At 35.4% G+C, this 12,751-nt stretch overlaps 1 protein-coding gene across 4 annotated transcripts in view; it reads left to right on the plus strand.

The window, feature by feature from the left end:
• The window catches only part of ATR (ATR serine/threonine kinase), a 115,127-nt gene that overhangs the window by 45,864 nt on the left and 56,512 nt on the right, over positions 1-12,751 (plus strand). For all 4 annotated transcript variants that reach the window (XM_065942911.1, XM_065942912.1, XM_065942910.1 and 1 more), the window contains exons 21-23: positions 469-594; positions 5,760-5,966; positions 10,518-10,631. In XM_065942911.1, coding sequence (XP_065798983.1) covers positions 469-594; positions 5,760-5,966; positions 10,518-10,631 — 447 coding nt within the window. The remainder of the gene's footprint in view (positions 1-468; positions 595-5,759; positions 5,967-10,517; positions 10,632-12,751) is intronic.

A 12,751-nucleotide genomic window follows, 5' to 3' on the forward strand; every position in this document is an offset into this window, starting at 1 on the left:
AGTAGAAAATGTATTTATTACAGATCCCAAGATTGATTTTGAATACTTTATATGCTTTTTTACTGGGTAAATCATCAGTCATAAGACAGTAAGTAGTCAAAATAAGGAGTGAGTTATTTGCATAATCTGTAGACCTTGTTCAAGGCTTTTATGTAGCCCTTTTTAAATTAAGGGAAACTTGAATTTCTTACCAAGAAGGATTTATTTTGGATAAATAAATTCTTATTTAGCTGATATAAAATTTTTCTCTAAAAACTAAAAATTTTAGAAGAAAATCCCTTTCCCTGAGAATTACTGAAAATTGATATGCTATACAAAAGAAGAGATAGAAATTACTCTTTAAAACTGCATTCAATTGGGGTACCGTTTAACTACTTTAATGGTAATGGTGTAGGAAATCCAGACCTTCTGAAATGGTTCCTGATATAGTTAAATGATAAGGTGTATCTCTCTGTGCTCTTTTTATAGGAGACCTCTGAGAGTACTGATCTTCAGACAACTCTTCAGCTATCCATGAAAGCAATTCAGCATGAAAATGTAGACGTCCGTATTCATGCTCTTACGAGCTTAAAGGAAACCTTGTATAAAAATCAGGTATGAAAAGTGAAAGTGTCAGTTGCTCAATTGTATCCAACTCTTTGCGATCCCATGGACTGTAGCCCACCAGGCTTCCCTGTCCTTGGGATTCTCCAGGCAAGAATACTGGAGTGGGTACCCATTCCTTTCTCCAGGGAATCTTCCCTACCCTGGGATCAAACCCGAGTCTCCTGCATTGCAGGCAGATTCTTTACAGTTTAAGCTACCAGGGAAGCCTAAGATATAATTAAAGAGCTACAGGAAAGAAAGGGTGGCTTTCAAGAAAAAACGATAGGCATATTTGCTTGAGATTCAGTAGGTTCAATGAAAAAAGTGATTTTTATTTTACCAAGATTATCAGATCTGACCTAGAATCAGTAAATTCATGAGATGCCCTTTAAGGCTGAAGAGGTTTACATATTTTTTTTCTTGTTTTTTTTGAAGGATCATGATTTGGCAGTTATGTTTTAGGTTACTACACCTTCCTAAGGAAGGATGTATGCAGTTTATATGCGTCTTCTCATGTATTTCCTGTAGATATCTTCCATGTAAAATTTCAATAATTTTGCCATTTTTGAATTTGATGGAATTAATTCTGTTAGTTTTAATAAAGCTAAATTTTAAGTTTTTATGAGGCCAGTGACCTTTATTATTTTCCTTGTCAGCATAATATAGATTATCCCTAACCTTAGTGAGAGTGAGACTTGGTATTTAAAATATCAGATCACTGTAAATCTATAAAATGGAAAAAAATTTTCAATGAAGTTTTCATTTTTGCATATCAAGAACTCCTATGATAAGATGTGAGGCCTAAGACCCTCAGGAGTTAGTGGATTGCAAGCTGGGTTGTATTTGTTTTCATGATAGAAAGAAGCATTTTCTCAGGATAAAAGATACACATGATGGTAGCAAGTACATTCTTCTGGGTCAGTGAGCTTGTATATACCCAAGGTGGGAAGCAACCAGTGTGGACATGATGCTACCACATGGAGGAGCCTTGAATCTCTTTGAATGTAGATATCACGGTCTTCTAACTGTAGTTCTGCATTATCAGTAGAAAATATAATCAGCACACTGACCCAAAACATCTAGGACAAACAAGAAAAATGATTTCTTTCCCAACTGTGACAAGCAGGTAACATCATCTAATATATCACAAGCTATCTGGCATGCCCCCCCCCCAAAAAAAAGAGGAATTGAATGAAGAATTTAAAAAGAAAAATGGGCAAAAAACCAAGATATGAAACAAGAAGTGACTGAACTGAAGAAAAAAATTGAAGAAATGAAGGTTAAATTATGAGGAGCATACAGGAGGAGTATATGTGACTAAAACTTTAGGAAGGAGCATTGAAGAAAGGCAGGAGAATAATCAAGAGAACAAAAATGAGGTTAGAGAAAGGAGTACAGAGGATCAGAGAAGCAGATGAAATGGAAATTCGGCAAAGATTTCACATACAAATGGAGTTTGTAAAGAAGAAAAATAAAATAATAGTTCTAATATTTAAAGCTATAATCCAAGTAATTTTTCTGTAAATAAAAGACCTAAGTCTGTATATTGAAAGGACCCATTGTGTACCTGTAAAAATTGACCTCAGCATAGTCAACTCTGAGACATATCTTAGAATTTAATAATAAGAAATCTTCAGGACCTACAGGTAAAAGAATATTCTTTAAAAATCACTTAAAAGGGCAAGAAAAGTAAGTTAGTATCATTATTCTCAACAGTAATATACAGAATAGACCTAGAGGATAGCAGCATTTTCAAAAATGTAAAGGACATAAAGAATAAGGCAAGCTGTCCTTACAGTATCATGAATAATAAACAGGGTTTTAACATATAAGAACTGAAGAAATAAAAGTTTCACAAGCAAGCCCTTCCTAAGAGATGGGCTAGAGAATGGCTTCCTTCCATAAAGAGATGACTGGAGAGACTTTGGCAAAAGAACTGATGGTTATTAGTTATATATTTAACAACAATGGGGACAACTTCAGGAGAATTCTACGTAAGTGCTATAGATTTTAATAAGATAGAAAGTATACATTTTTTTTAAATGAGAGAAGAAGAGACTAAGATATAAGTAAAATGAGCTTAGTCCCTTTTGTGTAGACAATAACTGGGAGTCAAAATATACTATTTAAAACTGGTTAAAGAAGATTAAATAAAGATACTTTTTTATTTATGTAAAGGATACCTCTATATAAAGGATACCTCTAGAACAAAAGTATAAATTTTCTTCTATACCAAAAGAAGTTAAATTTTAGAAGCTAGTTATAATACATACAGTATTATAATTCTAAAAGGCATGGGATTCTCCAGGCAAGAATACTGGAGTGGATTGCCATTGCCTTCTCCAAGGGATCTTCCTGACCCAGGGATTAAACCTGGGTCTTCTGTATTGCAGGCTGGTTCTTTACCATCTGAGCCACCAGGGAAGCCTATTTATATAAAGGGTATCTCTAGAACAAAAGTATAAGTTTTCTTTTGTACCAAAAGAAATTAAATCTTAGGAACTGATTATAATTTATATAGTATTATAATTTTAAAAAGCTGATAGAATTGAGGCCCAACATATCAATCATATTAATAAATGTGAAAAGACCTTAAAAGAAAAAAAATTACAAATTGTTTTACAAAGCAGAAAACAACTCTGTAATACACACATATAAAATAAATTATTTAGAAAGGCTAAAAGTAAAGGAAGGAGCAAATTTATGACAGATAAATTGAAATAAGAAAGTAGGAATTCTGATTCTGCCACTAGGCAAAGTAGAATAGAAACCAAAAAGTATCAAATGTGACAAAGAGGGGGCACTTTATAATGCTAAACCCTGTAATTCACAAAGATACAAGAGAAGATACAGAACTTACAAAGAAGATACATTATGAATATATATACTTGTGAGGAACTAAACTAGAGAAGATAGATTAATGGTTGCCTGGGGCTCAGAGATTGAGGGAAAATGATGAGGGAACTAATAACAGAATTAAACAGAAAATATAATGCTGTTATTTTCATAAATGCTGAAATAGCCTTTGACAAACTATAACATCCATTTCAGATAAAAGCACACAAGAAAATAGGAATTGATGGATAGTACTTTGATATATCATAAATGTATACATATACATATATATGTATATGTGTACAACATACACATGTGTGTATACACACATGCATGCTTGATGAGGAAATAAGACACCTTCCCACTAACAACAAACTTGCTCATTATCTCCACTGCAGTTTAATATTCAGTTGGAAGTATTGGCCAATGAACTTAGATTAGAGAAGACCATCAGAGGCATAAGATTTCGAAAAGACATGAAACTAGCCCTATTTACAGATGCCATGTAATATACTTGGAAAACGATAGAAAATATCAATAAACTAACTCAGACAACAAACAAATTCAGTAAAGAGAATATAAAAATCATAATCTTCATATAACTAGCAGTAGTAGGTAGAAGACTTGTTGGAAAACCCAATTTGTAGTAGTAACAGAAAGAGGTAATATACTTACAAATAAGCGTAACAAAAATTGTATAAACCAGTAAGGAAAACTTTGAAACACTTCTGATAGATGCAAAAATATAATTGATTTAAACAGAAATACCCCTTATTTATTAAGTTAGCTCAATATTATGAAGATTTTAGTTCTCCCTAGTATGATATATAAATTTAATGCCATCCCAAAGATGCTAAGTTGGTTTTTTTTAAACCAGAAAACTTCATACTAATGTTCAGATGAAAGAACAGATGTGTAAAAATAGCTAGGAAAAATATAAAAGTGTGATACTGATACATGAATAAACAGACCAGTGGGAAGAAACAAAGTCTGAAAATAGACCCAAGCATATATGGACATTTATGATATAAAAGTAACATTTCAAATAATTAGAGCAAACATGGATTTTTTTGAAAACTGGTTAGGTATTTGGAAAATGATAAAATTGGATTCATACATTAAAAATGCTTTCTAAATAGATGCATTGAACACATAATTCTTTTGGGATTGGATAATTTTTGTTGAAAATACAAACCCAGTTTATGTAACCTAGAAGTAAAGTAAAACATTCTTAAGAACGTATTAAATAAGTATATTTTAAAATTATCTTTCTTTTAGTGTCTCATTTATATGTTTAGTATGAACTACATTTATCTTTTACAACTAAAATGTTCTTTTCCTTACTGTCTAGTTTAAGCAAGGTAATAAATGCCTATAATTGTATTAGTTTTGCTGTTTATTGGTTACTGGTTCATCTCTTTTAAGTATTTATGCCTGAATTAACCTATAATGTTTTAAGTGAGCTACTATTAAAGATTCTAGGTGAGATAAAGTTGTCTTTTTATTTTTCTTTCTAAATATATTACTCTAATTTGAATCACAGTTTTAATGTGGAGTTTGAAATGCTTGTATGTGCATTACTTTTGCTAGCAGGAAAATTATGTAAATGAAGTAGTTCTAAAATGGTTAAAAAGATACAATATCTAAATCTTACCTGGCTTGAGAGCAGTCACTTCTTATCCCTAAGTTTTTTATTGCAGCATCCTCAGGAGGTGGATGAAGAAAGATTACTTGAACCAACGTGTTTTTTTCATAAAACCTACCTTTTTTTCCTGTGTCTTTTAAAAAAAAAATCATCCCCATCAAATTCTTTTCCTGTATCTTTTTCTCCTGTACTTGCTTTTTGTACTCTTCAGTTTTCTTATTTGAACTAATAACTCTTCCTTCTTGAATTATTTACTGAAATACCTATTATGCTTGAAAAATTACTCTGGGCTCTTTTTCATCTTTTTCACTGCTTCTTACCTTGTACACGTATTTGTTAATGCACATATTGTATGATATTTTAATTATTTGTTTGTATGTCTGTTTTCCCTTTAGGTTGTGAACTCATTGGAATAAAACCATGTCTTACTTCTGTATACTGATGTAATAATACTCAGTACCTATTTATTTAGTAGATTAATAATTAAAACTCTTAAACACACTTAATGATTCTAATCCTACAGAACATATTGTGAATTATAGTATGTGAACTCAGCAAAAACTCAGTGAAAAGATTGCAGAACACGAGTTTAATTTTGTCAATATTTATCAGATATTCCTTAATGTTTTTAAGCTTTCTAGTTAGGAAAGTATGTAGAAGATACATATAAACTTTCTTTCTACTTTTATTTTAGGAAAAACTGATCAAATATGCAACAGATAGTGAAACAGTGGAACCTGTTATCTCACAGTTAGTGACAGTGCTCTTGAAAGGTTGCCAAGATGCAAACTCTCAAGCTCGGTTGCTCTGTGGGGAATGTTTAGGGGAATTGGGGGCAATAGATCCAGGTCGACTAGATTTCTCAACCACTGACACCCAAGGAAAAGATTTTACATTTGTGGTAAGTTATGATAATTTGAAATGAAAAGAAGAGTTCTCTCTCCTAATGGGATTTCTGCTTTCCATTTACAAGAAACTATTCAGTTTGTCCTTCAGTTCAGTTCAGTTCAGTCGCTCAGTCGTGTCCGACTCTTTGCGACCCCATGAATCGTGGCACGCCAGGCCTCCCTGTCCATCATGAACTCCCGGAGCTTATTCAAATTCATGTCCATTGTTTCAGTGATGCCAACCATCTCAGCCTCTGTCGTCCCCTTTTCCTCTCGCCTTCAGTCTTTCCCAGCATCAGGGTCTTTTCAAATGAGTCAGCTCTTCGCATCATGTGGCCAAAGTATAGGAGTTTCAGCTTCAACATCAGTCCTTCCAATGAATGTTCAGATTGATTTCCTTTAGGATGGACTGCTTGGATCTCTTTGGAATCCAAGGGACTCTCAAGAGTCTTCTCCAACACCACAGTTCAAAAGCATCAGTTCTTCGGTGCTCAGCTTTCATTATAGCCCAACTCTCATATCCATACGTGACTACCAGAAAAACCATAGCTTTAACTAGGCAGACCTTTGTTGGCAAAGTAATGTCTCTGCTTTTTAATATGCTGTCTAGGTTGGTCATAACTTTTCTTCCAAGGAGCAAGTGTCTTTTAATTTCATGGCTGCAGTCACCATCTGCAGTGATTTTGGAGCCCCCGAAAATAAAGCCTCTCACTGTTTCCAGTTTCCCCATCTGTTTGCCATGACTTCGTAAGATCAGATGCCATGATCTTTGTTTTCTGAATGTTGAGCTTTAAGCCAACTTTTTCACTCTCCTCCTTCACATTCATCAAGAGGCTCTTTAGGTCTTCATCACTTTCTGCCATAAGGGTGGTACCATCTGCATATCTGAGGTTATTAATATTTCTTCCAGCAATCTTGATTCCAGCTTGTGCTTCACCCAGCCCAGCATTTCACATTATGTACTCTGCATATAAGTTAAATAAGCACAGTGACAATATACAGCCTTGACACACTCCTTTTCCTATTTGGAGCCAGTCTGTTGTTCCATGTTCAGTTCTAACTGTTACTTCCTGACCTACATACAGGTTTCTCAAGAGGCAGGTCAGGTGGCCTGGTATTCTCATCTCTTTCAGAATTATCCACAGTTTCTTGTGATCCACACAGTCAAAGGCTTTGGCATAGTCAATAAAGCAGAAATAGATGTTTTTCTGGAACTTTCTTGCTTTTTCGATGATCCAGCGGATGTTGGCAATTTGATTTCTGGTTCCACTGCCTTTTCTAAAGCCAGCTTGAACATCTGGAAGTTCATGGTTCACATATTGTTGAAGCCTGGCTTGGAGAATTTTGAACATTACTAGTGTGTGAGATGAGTGCAACTGTGTGGTAGTTTGAGCATTCTTTGGCATTGCCTTTATTAGGGCTTGAAATGAAAACTGACCTTTTCCAGTCCTGTGGCCACTGCCGAGTTTTCCAAATTTGCTGGCATATTGAGTGCAGCACTTTCACAGCATCATCTTTTAGGATTTGAAATAGCTCAAGTGGAATTCCATCACCTCCACTAGCTTTGTTCATGATGATGCTTCCTAAGGCCTGCTTGACTGCGCATTCCAGGATGTCTGGCTCTAGGTGAGTGATCACACCATCATGATTATCTGTGTCATGAAGATCTTTTTTGTACAGTTCTTGTGTATTCTCACCACCTCTTCTTAATATCTTCTGCTTCTGTTAGGTTCATAACATTTCTGTTCTTTATTGAGCCGTCTTTGCATGAAATGTTCCCTTGGTATCTCTAATTTTCTTGAAGAGATCTCTAGTCTTTCCCATTCTATTGTTTTCCTCTATTTCTTTGCACTGATCACTGAGGAAGGCTTTCTTGTCTCTCCTTGCTATTCTTTGGAACTCTGCATTCAAATGGGTATATCTCGTCTTTTCTCCTTTGCGTTTTGCTTCTCTTCTTTTCATAGCTATTTGTAAGGCCCCCTCAGACAACCATTTTGCCTTTTTTAATTTCTTTTTCTTGGGGATGGTCTTGATCCCTGTCTCTTGTACAGTGTCACGAACCTCTGTCCATAGTTCACCAGGCACTCTGTTTATCAGATCTAGCCCCTTAAATCTATTTCTCACTTCCCCTGTATAATCGTTAAGGATTTGATTTAGGTCATACCTGAATGGTCCAGTGGTTTTCCCTACTTTATTCAATTTAAGTTTGAATTTGGCAATAAGGAGTTCATGATTTGAGCCACAGTCAGCTCCCAGTCTTTTCTTCCTGACTGTATAGAGCTTCTCCATCTTTGGCTGCAAAGAAATATAATCTGTCTGATTTCGGTGTTGACCATCTGGTGATGTCCATGTGTAGCGTCTTCTCATGTATTGTTGGAAGAGGGTGTTTGCTATGACCAATGCATTCTCTTCGCAAAACTCTATTAGCCTTTGCCCTGCTTCATTCTGTACTCCAAGGCCAAATTTACCTGTTACTCCAGGTGTTTCTTGACTTCCTATTTTTGCATTCCAGTCCCCGATAATGAAAAGGGCATCTTTTGTGGTTGTTAGTTATAAAAGGTCTTGTAGATCTTCATAGAACCATTCAGCTTCAGCTTCTTCAGCATTACTAGTGGGGGCATAGACTTGAATTACTGTGATGTTCAATGGTTTGCCTTGGAAATGAACAGAGATCATTCTTCATATTTGCGATTGCATCCAAGTACTGCATTTCGGACCCTTTTGTTGAATATGAGGGCTACTCTATTTCTTCTAAGGAATTCTTGCCCACAGTAGTAGATAGAATGGTCATCTGAGTTAAATTCACCCATTCCAGTCCATTTTAGTTTGCTGATTCCTAAAATGTTGAAGTTTGTTGTTGCCATCTCCTGTTTGACCACTTCCAATTTGCATTGATTCATGGACCTAGCATTCCAGGTTCCTATGCAATATTGCTGTTTACAGCATCGGACCTTGCTTCTATCACTAGTCCCATCTGCAACTGGGTGTTAATTTTGCTTTGGCTCCATCCCTTCATTCTTTCTGGAGTTAGGTTTCCACTGATCTCCGGTAGCATATTGGGCACCTACCGACCTGGGGAGTTCATCTTTCAGTGTCCTGTCTTTTTGCCTTTTCATACTGTTTATGGGGTTCTCAAGGCAAGAATACTGAAGTGGTTTGCCATTCCCTTCTCCAGTGGACCATAGTCAGAACTCTCCACCATGACCCGTCTGTCTTGGGTGGCCCTACATGGCATAGCTCATAGTTTCCTTGAGTTAGACAAGGCTGTGGTCCCTGTGATTAGATTGGTTAGTTTTCTGTGAATGTGGTTTTCAGAGTGTCTGCCCTCTGATGGAGAAAGATAAGAGGCTTATGAAAGGTTCCTTATGGTAAAGACTGACTGTGGGGGAAACTGGATCTTGTTCTGATGGGTGGGGCCATGCTCAGTAAATCTTTAATTCAATTTTCTGTTGATGGGTGGAGGGAACCTGGCGCCAAACTGTGGTGGAGGTAATGAAGATAATGGTGACCTCCCTCAAAAGATCCTGTGCATGTATTGCTGTACTTAGTGCCCCCAACCCTGCAGCAGGCCACCACTGACCCAGGCCTCCACTGGAGACTCTCGGACACCCACAGCCAAGTCCGGGACAGTCTCCTGTGGGCTCACTCCTCCTTTCTCCTGGGTCCTGGTACATGTGGTTCTGTTGTGCCCTCCAAGAGTCTATTTCTCAGTCCGGTTTAAGTTCTGGCAGCTCTGTGGTGGGGTTAATGGCGACCTCCTCCAAGAGGCCAATGCCATACCCAAGTCAACTGTACCCAGAGCCCCTGTCCCTGCAGCAGACCACCGCCGACCCATTTTGTCTTTAGTGGCAACTTGATCTAAACTAGATAATTTAGGTGATTTCTGAGTTTATTCCTTAATACTACTGCAGAGACCTTTAGCCAAAAAATATAAAGTTGAAGTCTAGTCTGGAGTGCTGCATTCTTTTAAATAAACTTTCTAACATAATTGTGACAAATACTTAAAATCTAATTGATTATTTAAATTTTACTATTTAAACCCAATTGCTCAGTGTCTCCATGAGAAACTAATTTCCCAGGATGTTTTAATAGTGTGTATATAAAAATGTTTCCATGGTCAAATGAATGTGGGAAATCTTATAAAACAAAATTAAACAGAACTTTTAACATAATGGAGAACATTATGAATCTCCTATAGAAGGGCATGTTAAAATTATTTTTTGAAGCTTCTCAAGTGATCAAGGTTCTACAGAATGCAATTTAGGAAATTCTGTAGAACAAGTTTTCTTTTTAAGAGTGAAAAAACCAAAATATGCAAATTGCTGTCTCTGTAAAAATCGAATGAGTCTAACACTTTAAAAATAGTCTAAAAGCATTAGATTTGGCTTCTTAGCTACAGATTATATTTTAGACTTGGTACGAAACTTCATTTGAACCTTACTGAGCTTTCCTTCTCTAAGTTAAATTCACTTAAGTAACTAAGTTAAATTCACCATGGTATGCACTGTACAATTTAAGGAAATGTATACAAATTATCCTATAATTTTTTCTCTTTTTTTTTTGAGACTGGAGTAGAAGATTCAAATTTTGCCTATGGATTATTGATGGAACTAACAAGAGCTTACCTTGCGTATGCAGATAACAGCCGAGCTCAAGATTCAGCTGCTTATGCCATTCAGGTAAGAGTGTATGTAGACCTTACTGGCTTTATGTTATTAAATTCTATTAAGAAAGTTGTAAATTCTATACTTTAGGAACTCTTAATTTTTAACTATCATTTTTATTATCAAAGTAATACAAGTATACAAGTTCTTGACAAAAATTTCAAGAGTACAGAAATGCACCCTCCTAACCGATTATTATACGTACTTTGACATTTTTTCTATTTATATACAAATATATATGTGTTCTCCAGCAAACAAGGAGATCATATTTGTTGATTTTCTTTTGTGTTTAACAGTATATCTTGTGTAATTTTCCATGTCAGTACATATAGCTCTAATTCATTCTTTTCGGTGACTTTATATTCAATATAACATACTGTAATTTGTTTGAAAAACTTAAGATAAGTAGGTTCTGTTCAATATCTTGTTTTTACAAAAAAATTATTTAGAAAACGTATATACAATTTCTGAGTATTTGAGTGAGTATATCAATAATATAGATATCTTGAAATTAAAATCTCAGAACAAATACAGAGCTTACATTTGATTATCAAAAAAGCTTCACCACTTTATACTCCCTTGACAAACCTGCCTTTAATTAAAATTTTAAATCTTTGCCAGTGTGACAGACAAAATATGATATTGTTTCATATTAATTTATGCTTAATTATAAGAGCAGTATAACATCTTTTACATATTTATTGCTTTTTTGTGAATTTTCTCTAAATGATCTCTTTCCCATTTTTCACTTGGTAATGGTCTATTTTTTTAATTGACCTTTTAAGACCTATTTGGATGTAGTGGAAATTAATCCTATGTCTTCCATACATGTAACAAACACTTTTCCAGTTTGATTTTCTTTGCCCCCTTTCATGATATTTTTTCAATTAAAATATTTTTTTATTTTGTTAGATATTCAGGTCTGAAATTCATGATTAGAGGCCTGAGTTAAAGATACAAATTGGAGGTGTTCGTAGTTCATAGTAGATGTGGTATTTAAAACTGTGTTTCTAAGGAAGTATGTATAGGTAAAAAGGTTCTAGTAACTGAGACCTGGATAATGAGGAGTCACTGAGAAGAGGGAAAAAGTAAGAAAATGCAGAAGGAGCTACCAATAAGGTGGAAGAAGATGGTGTTCTGGAAGACAAGAAAGTGTTTCAGAAAGTATGTCTGTGTGTGTGTTAGTTATTCAGTCATGTTGGACTCTTTGCAACCCCATGAACTGAAAGCCTACCAGGCTCCTCCATCCATGAAATTTTCCAGGCAAGACTACTGAGTGGGTTGCCATTTCCTACTCCAGGGGATCTTTCCAACCCAGGGATATGACCCAGGTCTCCCACATTGCAAGCAGATTCTTTACTGTCTGAGCCACCAGGGAAGCCCCTTCAGGAAGTATGGAATGATCTAAATGCTGACCATATTCTGTAGGTATAATAATTTCAGAACTAACAATTGACCATTGGCTATAGTAACATAGAGATCATTGCTGTCCTTGAAAAAAGCAGTTTCAGTGTAGTTTAGAAAGCCTCATTAGAGTATTTTTAAGAACATGTGGGAGGAGAGGAATTAGAAAAATTACAGAAATTCTTTTGAAGAGTGTTGCTGTCAAGGAGAGCAGAAGAATGAGATTGCAGCTAGGGAGGAAATAGGGGTAAAGATGGAAAAAATGACAATGTGTTTACATGTGCTTGGTAACAGTTCAGCGAGGGGAGAATAGTGATGATATAGAAGAGAACTGATGTAACACTATTTTAACTAGGTAAAGAGATGTGGAATACAGTGTACAAGTGGGAAGAATAGCCTTAATTAAAAGCAAAAACAGTTCATCTTTAGTAGCAAGAGAGGAAGCAGAGCATATAAGCACTGATGTGGTATTGTCACGCTGGGGAGATATTAGCATGGAAGTTGTAGAGGTCTCTTGTGATTGCTTATTTTCTCAGTGAAATATGAAGCAAGATGTACAACTGTAAGTATATTAGTGTTTTTTGTTTGTTTTTTCTTCCAACTTTGTAGAGATATAATTGACATACAGTACTGTATAAGTTTAAGGTGCATAGCATAATGATTTGACTTAGGTACATCATGAAATGATTATCACAAGTTTAATGAACATTCATTTATCTCATATAAATACA

This window comes from Muntiacus reevesi, chromosome 8 (genome assembly GCF_963930625.1).
Source record: "Muntiacus reevesi chromosome 8, mMunRee1.1, whole genome shotgun sequence".
In the NCBI taxonomy this organism is placed as follows: Eukaryota; Metazoa; Chordata; class Mammalia; order Artiodactyla; family Cervidae; genus Muntiacus; species Muntiacus reevesi.